At 40.8% G+C, this 18,606-nt stretch overlaps 1 protein-coding gene across 1 annotated transcript; it reads right to left on the bottom strand.

Moving 5' to 3' along the window:
* Positions 1–10,697: 10,697 nt before the first annotated feature.
* Positions 10,698–15,287, bottom strand: BCL2L10 (BCL2 like 10). The gene is given in 3 exon segments (XM_020980954.2): positions 10,698–11,411; positions 11,413–11,484; positions 14,753–15,287. Coding segments are annotated over 3 exon segments (567 nt in total). The 5' UTR covers positions 15,185–15,287; the 3' UTR covers positions 10,698–11,348.
* Between the last annotated feature and the right edge of the window lie 3,319 nt (positions 15,288–18,606).

Below are 18,606 nucleotides of genomic sequence, written 5' to 3'. Positions count from 1 at the left end.
GTCATAGGATTCTGTCTCCGTTTGTGAATTTCTATAATATTGGAACAATTCTTCATATTAACATGTTGATCAGAGTTCTGTATTCCCTCAATGGGGACAAGATTTCCAGCCACTGGAAGTTATAAAAAAAAATCCCCAGACATTTTTTGGGTGGATATTTTACAGTCTAATTAATATGCTCAGATCTTCCTGGCTCATCTGAACTTCGGACAACAGTTTTAGTATAGCATTGGATGAAAAAGGGAGTTTCCTCAGTGAAAATGACTGTTTTCCAATCTTTGGTACTCTAGCTTTTGTGTTATCTTAGTGATAAGTGTTTGTTTTTTTTCCCCCATAGCAACAGTTAGCAGCTGAGTCCTTCTCTATGGTATTGTAACTTCGAGAAGACTATGCTATACTGCACAAGAATCAACTACAATCTTACCTTTAAGATCTTTGTTTTCTTAGGATTAATTAGTTTGTTTTGTAGCAATAACATGCCAGTTCCTGATGTACTTACTTTTTTCTTTTTGACTATACCTTCCTTTGTTCTTCACCGTAGGCTTGGATTATTCTTGAAACCCCTGATTTCCCCATACCAACAGATGCTGCAATATCTCTAACAGTCATTGAAGCATGCTCTTGTAAGAGTGACAACTTTTGCGCATTTCCTTAGAGTAACACCCATTCTTTAAAAACCACAGAATTAAAAACACAGCAAAAGAGGTGTCCGTGTGAAGCAAGAAATCCAGGATTCAGCTGACAGAGAACTGCTCAATCCAGTTTCATCTGGTCAAAGTTAGATGATCTCAGTCAGGCTAGTGTCAGTAGAAGCATATATGTATGACCATTGCTGTTACAAAAAGGATATCATATCAGAATTATTGCTTACCTTGAGTAATTCATATGCTACTGTAAATAGCAGACCTAGAATCTGAACCCAGATCCTCTGAGCATATGCCTAACATTTATATGGTGCTATAAGGTTTGTAAAGAACTTTCCAAATATCTCATTTTGTACTCATGACAACCTGAGAGGTAGGTGCTAATATTACCACCATTTTATAGATTAAGAAACTGAGGCAGTCAGAGATTAAATGACTTGCACAGGATCACACAACTAGTAAGTATCTGAGGCTGGGTTTGAACTCAGGTCCTCCTGACTTCAGGTCCAGTACTCTATCCACTGTACCACCTAGCTGTCTCTGATTCCATATACAATTTGCTTTCTACTGTATCAGGTGAAGTTTGTTGTTCAGTCATTTCGTTTGTGTTCTACTCTTTGTGACCCTATTAGTGTTCTCTTAGCAAAGATACTGGAGTGGTTTGCCATTTCTTTCTCCAGTTCATTTTACAGATGAGGAAACTGAGGCAAACAGGGTTAAGTGACTTACACATGAAGAAACTGAGGCTCACAAGGTCATACAGCTAGTATACAGCTAGTATTTGAACTCAGATCTTCCTAACTAGGCCTGACACTCTAGCTGCCCCAGCAGTTGATGTACACAGTCATTATCATGCTGCTATTGGCTATGGGGGCATGAATGGTAAGTGGTAGATAGATATTACCATAATTAATATTTCACTTATGCTTCCAGATCAGATTTTTATTGCATGTCTTTTCTTTTTGTTACTTTTCCCCTAGGATCCACGATCTCTGTGATTGACAATTTCCTTGAGAGTTTCCTTCACTAACACTTATAGCTCCAATCTTCATCACAACTGTTGAAAAACTAAGTTACAGGATTTCACCTTTCAGAGAGCCTTGGGTCTCTCCTGCTGAATGTTAATTATATGTTCGCTCTGTTCCCTGCTCCCTATTCTGCCTCTGTCTATCCTAAAGACAGTGTCCTAGATGTAGGGAGGTCTGGAAACATTGCACACTGACATCTTCAGAAGGATGGGGTGAGGGAGAACTAAGGTCTGTCAGTAATGAGGAATGCTTGTTGATTGACTGATAGCTGGTGACCTAGACTCCACCTCTCTGGGCCTCAGTTTCCTCATCTGTAAAATGAGAGGGTTGGAATAGATTCATCTTTGAAGTCTTTTCCAGATCTAGATGCCATACTCCAGCACCTCATCTTTATATGGTGCTTTAGGGATTTGGTAATAATAATAAGGATTAAAGTAATAATGATACCTCCCCTTTACATGGTGCTTTAAAGAGTTGGAAAGCTATTTGCTTAATTATCTTATTTGATTCTTACAATAATCCTGTGAAGTAGATGTTATTATAATCTTCATCTTATAGATGAGAAAATTACATTTCAAAGGTTGAGTCTTGTCCAGAATCTTAGAGCTAGCAAGTAGATGAGTTGGGATTTGAACCCGGGTCTTTTTGTCTACACTTTTGACTTCAACAATCCTGTGATCTTATCAGAAAAGAGACTCATCCTATGAAAACTTTGAAATGGGATAATACCAATAAGCAGTACCACCTAACTGCCATGATTGGAGGGTTATCTGAAAGTTCCTGCTGTGCCAAGATATCTTCCCTACAGGCATGAAATCATTAATGAATTAAATAGTTGAGGAAAGGAGTGGGTGCCCACAAGGCCAGATTTCAACTCCTTCTTTTCAACTCATACATAAATTCCTTTGGTATAGGTGTTAGATAAATCCTCCAGCTATAGCAAACAAGAAAAACAAGAAAACATACTTCTTGATGCTGATGACATGGTTTATATACTAAGAGCTATCTATAGAAAAAGCTAAATCCTTTGGCTAATGACTAGCAGACAAAGGAACTGAACATTTTGTTAAAATTAAAACTGTTGCATGTTGTAATACATTTAGATGTATTATAACACTTAAAGAGATGAGTGGTATTCCTGTTGGATCATCAGCAAGCAATATATATGACTAGACCACATTACATCAGCATTCTCCCCCCCCCCCCAGTGGCGGACCTTGTCTTTTTCTTTCCTGAAAAAAAATTGAGGTCACTTACAGTAAACTCTCTCTTCTCCCCTCTTTGTCTTAGAGACCCGTTGACATCATTCCTCATTCTTTACTTGCCAAAACTAGTCCCTTTAACATGTGCCAGTCATAAATCGCCTCCTCAATCATCATTTTCTCTGTCTCTCTCTCTGTCTCTGTCTCTGTCTCTCTCATCTCTCTCTGTTTCTCTGTGTCTGTCTCTCCCCTCCCTCTCCTCCCTTTCTCTCTCTATCTCTGCACTGCCCCTCCATAGAACACCTCACTTTCTTCAAGATGTTGCTTAAGTACAACCTTCTACATGAAGCTTTCCAGATTCCTCCCCAATGATGCCAGTGCCCCCATCCCAAACTACCTTGTATATATTTGTCTTCATTCTTTTCGTATTTATTCTGCATATACTTCTATATGTATATGCCATCTCCCTTGATAGAATATAAGCTCCGTGAGAGCCTGGATTGTTTCATTCTTTGTATTTGTATCTCTAGCACTTAGCATAGTGCCTGATAGTATGTATATCTATAGCTACATATCTATGCACATCTATGTTATATTAATACACATATATATTGTTTTTGTTGTTTAGTCTTTTTAGTCATGTCTGCCTCTCTGTGACCCCATTTGGGGTTTTCTTGGCAAAGATACTGGAATAGTTGCCATTTCCTTCTCCAACTCATTTTACAGATGAGGTGAAGTGACTTGCCTAGGGTCTCACACAGCTGGTAAAGTGTCTGAGGCCAGATTTTAACTCAGGTCTTCCTGATCTCAGGCCTGGCACTCTATCCACTGGACCACTTAGCTGCCACCTGACATAATAGGTGCTTAATAAATTTTTGTTGAATAAGTAATTATTTATTGAATAGCTCTCTGCAGTTAGGATTTGTTTTTATGTCCTTTGTACTTATATAGAGTTGATATGAGAGATATCCAATTGATTCATTTTTTGATGTCATTTGTGAAACTGTTGCTGATGACACGGTCCATTATGTTATCTAATGCTCCTTGTAGGAGTACGCAGGCAATAAATATCTTCTTGAATTCAACGCTAAGAAAACATTTGCCTCTGAAGATGAACTTGCATGCTTTCTTTTGCCAGACTATAAAACTCTTACAATTCACTGTGTTTCCCTTTCCCCCTCAGCTGTCAGGAAATGCAGAGCTAAATTCAGTGCTCAACTGTTGTAATTAACTCATTTCAGATGTCTGGTAATCTCTATGCTTCTCTTCCTTTCATTGTTTTGTTGGTTCTTTTTTTAATTTTGAATTGTCTGTTTTGTATTATGTTTGACGTTATAAACCATCTTGACTCCTTTTTGGAAGTAGTTAGTAGAGTGAATGCTAAGTGAATAAATGCCTGATGTCTTGGTTGCAGAGGTATGGGAAACTCACTGATGAAGATCAACAACCTATCAGTAATTTACAGTCTTTAAAAAGGTCCCCAGGGGCACTGAGAGATTAAGTGGTCCCTGCTCACATAAGGCCAGGAGATGTCAGAGGCATGGAGCTTAACACCAGTCTTCTTTATTCCAAGAGACGCCCCCTATCAGATTGTTTCTCTAGAACATATGAAGCCCACATCATAGGTAGTATGTTCAAAAAAGAAATATCTTTAAAAGGGCCACTGTGAACATGCACGTTACTTGAGATGCAAAGCATGTCATTTTATTTTAATGTAAGTGCCAAATCATATTCTATTATAAAATTTCTTTTAGCTTATTAGATGGTTTGAATTTCCCTTATGATCATCATTTGCCATTAAGCTAATTGTCTTGAGTTCAATATAAGTCATTGAAAGCATTCTGAAACTTAATAGAAAGTATTTTTAAAAAATGTTTTCTTTCCCCCAAATTACATGTAAAAACAATTTTAACATTCTTTAAAAAAAAGTTTTGAGTTCCAAATTCTTTCCTTCCCACCTTTCCACCAAGACGGTAAGCAATATGATATAGATTATACATGTGCAATCATATAAAATATATTTCCATATTAGTCATTTTGTGGAAGAAAACTCAGAAAGACAGACAGAAAGAAAGACATGAAAGAAAGAAAAAAAGAAAGGAAGAAAGTGAAAAATAGTATGCTTCAGTCTGTATTCAGACATCATCAATTCTTTCTCTGGAAGTGGGTGGCATTTTTCATCATGAGTCCTTTGAGATTGTCTTGGGTCATTGTATTGCTGAGAAGAGCTAAGTCATTCACGTTTGTTCATCATACAATTCTGCTATTACTATGTACAATGTTCTGCTGGTTCTGCTCACTTCACATAGAAGTGATTTTTTTAAAAAAATCTGGAATTATCTGTATCACTATTGTCTCAGTGTGGATAGTAGAGTTTTGACCATATTAGGAATATTTTTGGCTTTTAAAAAGTGCACCTATCATACAGTTCATAAGTGGATTTTTTTTTTAAAGAATAGCCTTTCATTTGAATCAAATGACAATTTCTCTTTTTAGCCAATCACTTGGAGACTGAGATTCCTGAAAATACTTTATAAGAACATAGGCTTTTGTAATAGCTTTAAATGCTCATCTCCCACCCCCAATTACCTTGGCAACGGAGTGTCTCTAAAAGATCCCATGCTGAGTAAATAGGATCTCTCTATAGAAATCGCTGTCAGTATGCTGACCCAAAAAACCATACCATCCTGCTATCAGGCTGTTCAGGAAACCCCAAGTGAAAAAATCGTATATGTAGATAGATAATTATCATCACACAGTCAACCAGGGAAGAGTGCGTGTGAGGAGGCTGAAATATGCAACTAATGAGGATTTATGGGGAACTTCAAAGAGCTACAGGAGTAAAAGATGTCATCAGAGAAATTTATGCTAGGGAGACACTATGGGCTGGTCACATAATGAAGATGAAAGAGGACTGGTGGACAACCAGAGTGTTTGTTTCACTGGTATTCTCTCCTAATGTCTGAAGAAACTGACAAAGGCTTCCAATGGATGGACTTCTCTTGGAAAATGTTCGGGAGGATCATAGGTAGAGCTCAAAAGGACCTCAAAGGCCATCTAATTCAACCCCTTCATTTAAAAAATGAGGAAACTGAGGACATGGACAGGAGTTACATGGCATGGGAAGGCATGGATGGCTTGAGGTCTGCATCATTGGAGGGAATATTCATGAGATCAGAGGCTCACAAATTTAGAGTTGGAAGGGACCTCGGAGATCTTCTAGTAAAACCTCATCATTTTACAGATGAGGAAACTGAGACCTAGGAATGATACATGATACATGTAGCTAGAAAGTGTCACAGGTGAGATTTAAACCCATGTGTTCCAGACTCCAAGCTCAGTGTACTTATCTGATACCTCTTGTTACTTCTTACCCATATCAATAGATACAGATCAGTCTATAGAAGATACCTGCATGCATATATCTATACAAACCTTAAATTGGGCTCTAACAGATAAACATTAATTTGTAACTCAGGTTTTATAGTTAACTTGGATTATGGTCATTTTGTGAAATAAGAAATCAATCAAGCAATAAGCACTTATAAAGTGCATACTATGTGCCTCAAGGAAACTAAAACATACTTCAACCTATAAAAGCCTAATTTTTAGAAAAAGGTCAAAGAGAAAGTCTGAAGCTTTTTATCTTAAGTGCACTAACAAGATTTCTAGACAGGAATGCAGCTTGTATTCAATTAAATAAACAGGCAGATTAACTTTCTTTAATGAGCTCCTGTCACAATATAGAATTCTTCTATAATATTCTCCCTAAGTAATAAAGTCTTTCCAAATACACATAGTGGCTCCTATTATGGGGAAAAAATGGAATCCCAAGTGATTTATACCCATTAAGAGGTCTCCCCAATGATACAATAAATTCTCAACACACTCCTGCCTTGCAAATGCTTTGCAGAACAGAAAGTATGAATTTCTGCAAATTGAATATCTGAATCCATTTTGGTTTCTATGGATGACATTTCAGTTTCAAGCAAGCAAAACTTATTTGCTTATGTCTAACCCAATACATGGTAATTCAAAGAGGGAGAGAGTATTAGCTTCTGGAATAAGGAGTTGGAGTTGAGGCATAGGGATCTTTAGAAAAGGTTTCTAGAGTAGGAGGCAACCCCAGTTCAGCCTTGAAGAAAGCTAAGAATAAGAAGGGCCAAATGGTTAGGAGGGAGTACATATCAATAGACCAATAGCTAGAACTCCTCATCTCCCAATGAATGGGTCCCACAAGGTGAAGACTATCCTCTAGCCTGAGGCATCATAGCTGGACTACAAGAGCTGCAATACTAAACCATTTTCTGTTCGGCATGTGGGGTGGACTGGGTTCAGTTGTAGGGGAATCTTCCTTTAACAAAAGGGGGTAGGCTCCCTTTTGTCACACTCATTGTCTCAGTAAACCCTCTACCCTGACACCCAGGAGAACAAGAAGGGAACTAAAAAAAGGATTCAATGTCCAATATGAATTGGGATTGGAACAGATAATTTATTCTGATATACATAAAAAAACCTAAACATTAAAAAAGAAACAAATAAAAAAACTCCACAAGTGTTCATTAATAAGACAAAATTTAATGACACTTTATTTCTCCCGTCGAGTACAATATTGACTTTATTGGTGGTGTAGAATGTAGGAACTTTGAACTTCTTACTGTAGGGGTGCCTTGGCACAGTCACTGTATGTGGGCTGTGAGATTTCCAGTGAAGGGAAATTGATTTGTTATATGAGCTCCCCAAGGCTTTCAAGTTGAGTCCATGCTCCATGTTAGGGCTGGAGGGGGAAGACAAGGTCACCATAATAAAAGAGCAAAGAAGTATCCATCCTTCCCCATCCTTACTGGAGTCATGCGATGGCCTGTATCAGATGCTATTTCTTCTAAGAGGGAAGGGGCCACTTGGATTTACCATGTTCAATGTTTCTAAAAAGTCATTGAACCACTTTGATGCAGTTTCATGCTATCTTAGGAATCCTTTGGGTTCTGTGTTTCATCAGGTGTTTGTTCAATTTCCTTTGTAATGTTTAGAGATATTTTCATTCTTTTAGATATTTTGGTAGATGTATTACTTTATGATTTTAGTATCATCCCTGTTGATTTATCTGTTTGTGCTGTAGGTTTTTTTAACTGAATTTTTCTCCTGAGATCTTTGGCAGTTTTATTCTCTTTTTTCCCCTTATAAATTCTATCTAGTTTTTGACCCATTCCCTTTTGATGGTGGGTCCCCATACCCCACACGTGGCCAAGAGGGAAGGGGACTGGACCTCAAAGTCTCCTCTCATATTGGGAAATTCACTTTGCTTCAGTCTCCTAGGGATAGAATTGGAGCCAACTAGGTGCAAATCTCTTCTTCAGGCCTGGGGCAGCCCCAAATATTGGGACCTTACTTTCTTCTTTAGTTCCTCTAGTACTAGTACTTTAGTACTAGGAGCCTACCCCCTTTTGTAGTACTAAAGTACTTCCTTTTGAAGTACTTTCTTCTTCAGTTCTCTGGCTGGGCATGGCTGAAGAGACAAAACAGACTCTCCTCTCTTTTGCAAATATCTGGGCAGAGTGGAGGCCTGAAATCCACTGCTTGTTGCCCCAGAATAGTAGGGGTGATCTAAGAGTCAGAACATGCTGGCAAAGACTGAAGCAGTGGCAGGGAAGCTGTTGACTGGATAAGCCTGTGGGTCTGGTAGTATGCCCTACTGGAGCATGGAAACTGGTGCTGAGTGAACTCTGTTAGAGATTAGTATTCTTCATTGTTAATTCACAAAGCTATTACCTCGTTAGGATTCTTGATTTCTTAGCCTGTGGAGAGAGGTGTAATTATTCTACCTCTGGTATATGATACTTCTTTGGGGTTTTTTTAGTGGGGTCAGAAGAAAATATCTAGGCCTTCATCTTTTTGATCATGTGACCTTCAAGTCAATTTATTTTTTGTATCCCCAGAACTTAGCACAATACCAGGTACACAGTAGGTGCTTAAATGCTTTTTTCATCCATCTAGTCATTTAAGGATTTAGAAAATACTGCCAGGTAATTTGGGGAAGTGGTAATATTATGAAAAGAACAGGAAGGTCAAGAGGAGATTCTTTGTGAGAACAGTTTGGGTTGTAGATGGGCCCTGAGATGACTAAGAGACATTGAACTTGAAGACAGAATTGGGGGAGATTCAACAAGCACATTCTGAATGTTATTGACATCTGTCCCAGGTCCAGACATTTTTTTCCCTTGGATTTCCCTAGCCCAAAGCCTTCTGGGCCAATAATCACTTCCATTTACTCCACAAATAACCCTTGTTTTGAAGACCTGATATCCATCAATGTCTAGTCAGCAACTCAAGCAACCAAGTTTGTTGAAATTTAAGAATATTGCAATAAGAGATTCAGTGATTTGCCTAGGATCAGTGGCAACTAGTATGTGTTAGAATCAAGACAAAAGCTCAGGTGAATCAGATGATACATCATTATTCTTTCTTCTGCTTAAAAAGTAGAGGTACTAAGAGAAAAATTCCTTGGGATGCATATTATTTCTTAATACTGTTGTAAGCACTCTCATACCCAATTTAAAAAAATTACATGCCCTATTATTGCTAAGAAGAGTCCGAAAGTATCTTCATATATATGAATTTTTATATTCTCTAGTCTATAAATTGTAGATTTCTGATAACATTTTCATAACAATCCTAAAACATAGCTATGGTAGGTACATGGAGCTTCAGTACAACTAATGTTGTCAGGCATGTCTAGCTTAGGCTAAGGGCTAGAGATAAAAGGCCAAAACATGGATCTGACCTTATGTTCTAATACAGAAAGCCAACATTAAAACTAGTATTAATGGAAGGTACTAGCAGTAGGAGAGATTGAGAAGGCCATTTAGTTTTGAGCCAAATCTTTTTTTTTTTTTTTGGCTAGGCAATGGAGCCAAGTGACTTGCCCACGGTCACACAGGTAGTAAGTGCTTGGTCTGAGGCTGGATTTGAACTCAGGTCCTCCTGACTTCAGAGCCTGTGCTCTATCCACTGTACTACCTAGCTGCCCCTACCTTGAGCCAAATCTTGAAAGAGGCCAGGGGTGCCAGGGGACAGAGACAAGGGCATTCCAAGCATGACAGTAAGCCATTGAAAAGGCATTGGAGTTTGAAGTGTGTAAGGAATAAGTAGACATCTTGCTTGACTACACTTATTTGTTACAAGGGCGTTTTTTTTTCTTTTTTAAGCAGGAGTATTAGAAGAGGAAAAATGAAGTTTGACAAATGTAAAAAAAAAAAGTAGACATTGTCACTGCATCATCTCCATAAGACTAGAAGGGTAGAAGGGGCCAGGTTGTAAATGGCTTCAAATGCCAGAAATAATATTTTGTATTTGATCCTGGGGGTTAAAAGGGAACTGCTAGAGTTTGGTAGTGTCATCTACCCCAAATCCTGACTCTGGAAGGTGACACCCCAAAAGCTCTTTCCAAGATGGAGTAGTATTAACGAAATCTCCATTTTAAGTTTAAAGGCTTAGCCCCATTGAATCTTTGAAGGAACCTCCTTTGGTTTTCAGTTGGCTACAGAAGGGCATGGTATCTCCACAGACCTATTTTTAAGCATTTCTAAGCTTTTCTCTTGCATTTGTATGAACAAAAGATGTCTTAATTGTAAAGTTAGAGATTAATTCCTTATAACTTCTGCAGTTGAACACTTGGCTATAGAAACTTACTCATCTAGTGGTTTGTATTTCTTACCTTCTCAATGGGGTGGGGGGAGAGAGGAGGGAAATTTGGAACTGGAAATCTATATAAAAAAAGAAACTTACCCATTTAAGAAAGCCAGTTTTTAAAATGCACAACAAACTTCATAAGAAAATGGTTTTTAATAGAACTTATTTAAAAATGAATAAAAAAGATGCTACATTGAAGTGATAAATACTTTGAAAATATATTAAGATCTATTGAAACAAAGACCCCAGAAATTCCAGACTTCAGAGGACTTAGAACTGTCTACTAAACTGTAGCCACCCAATACTTTATAAGGAAAGGTATCAGATACCTATTATTAAAGACATTAGAAATCTTGGGTAAGACATGAGGCTTCACTCCATTAAGACACCATACAAGACATACCATAAGCTACTCTTACAGAATATGAAGTACCAACATTTCAAGTCCCCTTCCACAAAAGCCTTTGAACAGCGAACCAGTTTATGAGGAGAAAAGGGCGGGGGGGAGAAAAGCACTGGTCAAAGAGAACAGTTAGTTCATCAGTTATTACGGCAATGTTCAAGATGACAGTTTCTTAATCAAAAACCAAAAAGATGCACATTTTCAAATGCTCTTTAACAGTCTTGATGAGATGGTTCCATGTTCATCTGGTTTTTTCTTCCAACTTCAGTCATCTTAACAGATGGCAATTAACAACTGAGGCCATTGTCTCTTCTGCACCTGGTCCTCTTCCAAATCTCTTAGGTCTTTGCTTCCAAGATTGGTATAAACAGTTTAAAATCCATTATCGTACGGCTAATAGAAGAGCTAATCCCACCAGTCCAAATCCTGCTGCTGCAGCCATTATTACAGCACAGGGTACTGCTTGGGTCACTTTGTGGGGAAGACTGCTTTTGAGTGAAGTGGTGGTGAAAGCCAGTCTGTATGGGAAGAGAAGAGAAAGCTTTGATTAGTTCAGACTAGTGAAACATCAGGTTTGTCTTTGCATTGCTAGAACGTAGCAGACATTTTAATAACCACTTGTCCAATTTAGTCCTCCAGTTCTTCAAAAAAAGTTCAACATTTGATGAAAATTAATATCAGTGTTTTGTTCTATGTAAAAGATTACATGCCTATATTAGAGATACTGCTTTGGTTATGAGACATGTGGTAATGTTGGAGTTATTTTTAAAAGTCACCATTGCAAAAAAGTCATGATGAAAGGTGACCAAGACAATAATAGCTAGCAAAACTTACCAGTTCTCCTCTGATAATCATTATAACCCTGGGAAGTCAGTACTAGTATTACCCTCCTTCACAGATGAGGACACTGAGGCTGAAAGAGGTTAAGAGGCTTGCTCAGGGGTCACACTGCCACAAAGTGTCTGAGGCAGCATTTGAACTTAGGTTTTCCTAGCTCCCAGTCCAACTATTGTGCCATCTAGCTGCCCAAAACTGCTAAAAGAATGAACAGTTCCTTACTGAGTATCTGGATACTTTAGTGGAGAAAAAAGATTCCACTGAATGTTGCTTTTGGCTCCAGAAATATTGATTATATAAAGGGAAGTGACCAGAAGTGATCACATGAAATGATCAGAAGAGCTACCCATCAATTTCATGCACGTTTCTGAACAAAAGACAGAGGTTATTTTGAAGATCCTCATGGTTATTAGATTCCCAGTTGACCCTTGAGAAGCTAAAGCTGGCAGCTGCTTTAGCCATCTCCATTCAGGATAATCAGAAGTGACAGTAATTAAACTCCAGATGGTTGCATTTTAACTTTGCTGGGTAGAGGGGTTTGCATAAACAAGCTGTACTTGGCATTCCTTTGGCAACTTTGCTCTTTATACTCTATTTTCTGCCACATAACTAATATAAATGCCCCCTCCCCCCCATTAATGTTTAGGCAAGTGCCACACCTGGTTTTTCCATCAAGTTCTTTCGAAGCAAATCTCAGTAAGATGTTAAATGCCGACCACGTTTCCCCAGTTAGAAATGATGCTGGGAGGCAGCTAGGTGGCACAGTAGATAAGAGTACTGGCCCTGAAGTCAGGAGGACCCGAGTTCAAATCTGGTCTCAGACCAAACACTTGACACTTACTAGCTGTGTGACCTTGGGCAAGTCATTTAACCCCAATTGCCTAAAAATAAATTAAATAATAGAAATGATGCTGGATGAAGAGGTATTGGGATTTAAAAGTAAATGTGTTCCCATCTCCCCACCCCCCCAACCATAGGATGCTGGGCCTGGAGTCAGAAAGACCAGAGTTCAAATCCTTCCTATGGATCACTATCTATGTGACCTTGGGTAGATCAGTGCCCTTTTTTTTCAGTTTCCTCAGTTGTAAAACGGGGATAATAACAGCACCTCCCCTCCCAGGGTTGTTGTAAGGCTCAAATGGGATATTTGTAAAGCGCTTTAGCACAGTGCTTGGAACCTAATAGTGGTGGAGCTATGTAAATACCCATTCCTTTCCTTAGTTTCTTGGCAACATGCATATTTAGATATTCATTCATTTAGGATTTAAAAAGCCTATAATGTTAAGGCACCAGGACTATGTGGTAGGGATTTTTAAAAATTAAGGCCTCCAGTTATTCAGATTAGGTCAAGAAAAAGCACCACAACAGCCCCTAGTCTTTTTGGTAACCTTTAAGAAATGTGGTGACCCACATGAAAGTCCCAACACAAACCTGAAAGTAAGCTCAGCCACAAGTAGCAGAAATAAGGCCAGACACACAATACGGAGAGCCGATGGGGACCACAGAGGTCTTTTAGTCCTTCATTTTACAGGTGAGCAAAGAAGGTAAGGGAATTGGTCCATAGGCACTGTGGCTAATAAATAGGAATTGAACCCAGGTGTTCTGACTCTCAGGTAGGCGTTTGAACATCCCTTATTTAGGAGGACCAAGTGGCCCTTAGGCATCTAAGTTCTCCTAGGGTTTTGGGGGGCATCTGTGTAAGAGTAAGAATGAGTGGGTGTAGGGGTCACTAAAGATGTTGGCAAATGCTAGGTCCTTTCAGTCCTAGAGACAAGAACCAGAGAAGAAGAATAACCTGGAGGAGTAGGGGGAAAAGGTGGGGGGGAGAGTGTAAGGTTTTGGAGCCAAAATAAGGACCAGGTGGGTAGGCAATTAGAGTCCTGAGGAAGGTGCATTTAAATAAGCGCTAAGATCCTATCTTATCCAGATCATCCTCCCTCCCTAATTTTATAGGTCTGGAAGTGAAATAAAGTAAAAGGCAGAGGCAGCATTTGAATTCAAGTGATTTGATTCTTGTGTGAGGAGGAAGAATAAATTGTAAATTAGAATCGTTAGTCCCAACTGCATCCCACAGCTGATTTTCCAAGTTTTTGGTCATGAGCTGTCCATATATGGGCAAAACATTTAGGCCTGATATAAGAGCTTCCAAAAAAGCTCATGGGAGAGTGGAAGAAAAGTCCTGCCACATTTTGGGGGGAGGGAGACAGAGGAAAGCCAGAGACAAAATGAACCCAGCCAGACAATCCATCCCCAGCATCCAGACTAAACTAAAGCGAGAAAAGCCCCTGGCTGACTAGAACTAAAGTCCTACAACTTTATATCTTTTCTTTTTTTCCCTTTATTTCTATTTCTTTATTTTGCGGGGCGGGGGGGAACGCAAAGACAAAAATTTAACGCAACCAGCCAATCCACCCTGAAGGCAGACTACCTCTCCACACCGCCTTGAAAACAAGAAGCGTCTACTAATTGCTGAGTTTTACTTTCAGAACCTGCCCCAAAAGAAACTAAGCATCCGGTTAAAAACTAAAACCAAAAAAAAAAAAATCCAAACCACAAAAGAGCCCTCGCGGCCGGAACGCAGAACTTCCCCGTCTGATTGAAATGGAATTTCCCCCGCCTCCCTCCCACCCACCCTTGGAAACCCCGCACAACTCTCCTACCGCCCACGGCCACCTACGCGGCTTCCCGCCCCACCAGACCACCCACCCACCTACCCCACTCCCTCAAGAAACAGGGGGAGTTGGGATTGGGGAGGGGGGCTGCGTTGCTTACTCAGGAGTTTTCAAAGGACGTGACTCTTTGTGAGTAAGCCGGCTGGGTCAGGGCAGGGTTTGACCTCCGCAGTCCGGTCCCATCCCGGGCCATGTGGCCAGGCACGACTGGCTCGCCCCCTCCCCTCGTCCGGCAGTCAATCCCTCCCGGGGGAAAGAGGATGCCTCCCATCCTTACCCAGCCTCCGTTGTCCCGCAGCCACGCGCCCTTCTTCTCCACCAGATAGTTGCAGAGTTCTTCCGTCAAGCGCCGGCTCATTTCCCTCCGAAGCGGCTGCACTCGCTCCTCTTTCTGTGGTTCCTCCATCTCCAGCAGTGCCCCAGCAAAAACCACCAGCACTGCCACCCGGCCCCAGTTGAACTCGCCCTGGCTCATGAGCTCCGCTACCTCGGTTATGACTTGTTCAGGAGACTGGTCGAGTAGCTGATTCTGGGCGCACTCGAAGAAGTCTTGGTAACGCCGGCGGAGCTCTTTTGCCACCGAGCGCATCGTAGCTGCCGCTGGGGTAGTAGGCGGCCGTGCCTGGAAGCCTTCCCGCCGGCTGCAGTAATCCAGGTAGTCGGCCACCAGTTGCGCCGTCTCTTCCCGAAGGGCACACTTGTAGTCCATGTTTCCACCAGAGGAGAGAGAGTCCGGGACCCGCTTGCAATCACAGCGTCTTTCCCCGGGTGAGGACTTGGGCTTCTTTAACTCGGCGGAGGCGGAGTCCTGCTGCCTAATCTCCACCCTGGGGGCGGGGCTGCAGCTCCTCACCACGCCTTCCCATCTGTCTGCCTGCCTGCGGGCCAACTCCTTTTCATTTTTTCTGTGCCATATTCTTTTTCACTTGGGGCATGGCCAGCTCAGCACCTTCCCTCCTTCACCTGAGGTTCCCCTTCTCGTTTCAACCCTTGCCTGGGACAAAAGCTGCCAGGGGATGCCAGTGGGGAGGGCAAGTGGGCTTCACTCCAATTCTTTATGTAATCTCTTTCTCACTATGAAAGGCTCCTAAGGGGATAGGACCACCACGTCAGAATCCTGGGTAGCGTCCAGCGCTCTCAAGTGTCGTTTCCTTCCTCTCTAGAGCAAGCCAGTATCTCGGGCTAAGGATGGGGGATGGGGACAAGGGGGCGGGATGGATTGGGGGGTGGGAGGTCGCCCACATCCTTCCAAAAAACTGAGCATGTGCAAAAAGCTAAGCTTTAAATAGGGGATTGAAGCTGGGGGCTAGCTTCTTTCATTGGACTTGGACAAAGAAAAAGAGAGAAGGAAAAAGAAAATAAGGACGGGGTGTGTGTGTGTGGGAATGGAAAAGGCCCTATTAGGCAGCCCAGTCTTTGAGCTTTCTGGCTTACGAGAGATGCATAACTTTTTCAAGTGAAGACTCCCAGAGTTGTGGGTTTGAATATGTGTCTGTTGTCTAGAGTGTGTGTATGTGTGTGTGTGTGTGTGTGTCTGTATCTGTATGAAGCAGGGAAAATGGGTGTTTCTGAACTGTCTGTGTCGTAGTAAGCTATTAATTGTTAAGAATTCTGATCAATAAAATGACCAGCCTTGATCCTAGAGGACCAAGGATGGAACATGCTATAACTGTCCTCCTGAGGAAAGGTGAGGGACTTAAGATGCATAAGGAGAGATACATTTTTGATTAAGCCAATGAAGATTTTTTTTTCTTAACTTTGCATAGTTGTTACAAGGAGTTTCAGCCCCCCCCCCAATTGGGGGAGATGGGAGAGAGAAAATAAATTTTCATTTATTAAAAAAGAGGCAGTTAATGGGCAGGAGCTTTGTGAAGGCAGTATCTGAGCTTCCTTAATCTCAGAGGAGCTTGTGGCCATTGATATGTCTAAGAACACTGGTTTGGAATCAGAGAACCTTGGTTCAAATCGGATTCTGCCTCAGTAACTGTGTGACCATGGACATTCGTAGGTAACATTTCTGGGCCTCAATTTCCTCTCCAAAAAATAAGGTTAGACTAAAAGATCTCTAATGTCCCTTTAAGTTCTAAATCCTATTATTCTACTTCATTTTTAAGGAGGCTGTTCCTCCTTGGGTCTATCCCTCACAGTGTACATTTGGGTATGGCTGAAAAGGCTGGCTAGATGCTTTAGTCCTTTTCATAATGAACACTGAAGGGGATCCTTCAGTAAGCATCCACTAAGAGCTTTTTGGTATTTGCAGGCCTCCTTTAGTCTCACTCAGGGACCCCTAAGGCTTTGGAATGTGGTTGTGTTCTGAATTACATGGTTCTCTAATTGCTATATGTGTCTATGACTCACCTTCCCAATGAGATTGTAGGGTAGGTAAGGACTAATCCACATTTCTTTCTATCTCCCACCACCTCTAGCACAAAACTGAGCACACAGATGCTCAGTATGTAGTTCCTCCAAAAGAGTCCCTCTCTTCTGGTGTAGCTCAGAATGGACCTGTTAGCCTTCTTGTACTTTTTTTGAGGGTCCACATGGTGTGGATTCATCCAGATGTGTTAGAGGAAGTTTCTTCCAGAATCAAAGGCCTGCCCTCCAGCCTCCAGATCCCCATGCCCATCACCCTGCACTCAATGGGTGGTTTTCTTGGTCTTCTTTTCTTTTGCTCTGTATACAGTGTAATTTCCCTTACCAAGTTGCAGACTGAGAGCAGGGAATGTATTCTTTTCTTCACACAGCATCCAGCCTAGTGCCTTACACATAGGAGGAACTCAGTAAATGTTTGTTGAAGGAAAATTGTGACCCCTTTTAGATTCTGTTACACAGGTGGGTATCCTGCTGTTTCACTTTTTACATAATCATGAAGAGATTCGCTTCAGTGGAGGCAGACTAGCTAAATCCTAAGATTCTTTGCCACAGAAGCAGCAACCTTGGAAGTGGCATCAGGCTGAAGACTTTAAAATCCATGGGGCAGTTGGGTGGCAATGGATAGAGCTCTGCCCTTGGAGTCAGGAGGACCTGAGTTCAAATCTGGTCTCAGACACTTGACACTTACTAGTTGTGTGACTCTGGGCTGGTCACTTAACCCCAATTGCCTCACCAAAAAAAAAAAAAAGACTTTAAAATCCATAAAATGGTGTTTCCTCCAAATTTCTATTACAGTTGAGGGTGGATCTACAGTAAATTTTTCTAGTCATTCAGCATTTATTTAGCATCTACTATATGCCAGGCACTATGCTAAGTAGAGTGCACAACACAGTGGCTTTCTAAACATCAGGTGTCAAGACAAGATTATCAACACATTCCCAAAACAGGGAGCTTAAATTTGGGCCTCCATCTGCAGTTCTTATGGAAGAAGAATGTGGAGTTGTGAGAGGAATTTCTGATATCTTTAGGGTAGGAATTCTTATCCTTTTTTGAGGCATGGACCTACCGTTTATGCTGAAATATGTTTGCAAAATTACCTCTTCCATTAAAATGTGATCTCTTAGACTTCATCAGCAGCTGTTTTTAACCTTTCTTCGTACCCTCAACCCTTAGCAGTGCGCCTGGCATATTTTGTGGTCATTATTGAGTTGTTTTCAGTTGTGTCCAACTCTTTGTGAGTCCATTTGTGGTTTTCTTGGCAAAGATACTGGAATAGTTTGTCATTTCCTTTTCCAGATCATTTTGCAGATGAGGAAGTTGAGGCAAACAGGGTTAAATGACTTTCCCAAGGTTACACAGCTATTAAGTGTCTGAGGCCAGATTTAAACTCAGGAAGATGAGTGTTTCTGACTCTGGGCCTGGCACTCTATCCACGGAGTATGTAGTGAGCACTTAATAAATGCTTGTTTGACTGCGTGACTTTGGCAGTTTGGTCCAGCCTATGAACCCTTTCTCAAAATGTTTTTAAGTGCATAAAATAAGACACTTAGCGTTACAAAAGATGCCAGTTGTATTAAAATGAAGATGTAATTTTTTCCCCTTCCAAAGTGAAGGACCCACAGTGTTTGTGTAATCCAGGTTAAGAAGCCCTACTTTGGAGTGATTTGTATGATGAAAAAGCTTAAGGACTTCTAACTTCGAACATATTCCTGGTGGTGCATTCTGCCCTCCTCCAGGACAAAACTCGTTGGCCATATA

The sequence above is a fragment of the Phascolarctos cinereus genome, unplaced genomic scaffold, assembly GCF_003287225.1.
Source record: "Phascolarctos cinereus isolate Bilbo 61053 unplaced genomic scaffold, phaCin_HiC Scaffold_3;HRSCAF=262, whole genome shotgun sequence".
NCBI lineage: Eukaryota > Metazoa > Chordata > Mammalia > Diprotodontia > Phascolarctidae > Phascolarctos > Phascolarctos cinereus.
This window is presented reverse-complemented; position numbering and strand designations above follow the sequence as displayed.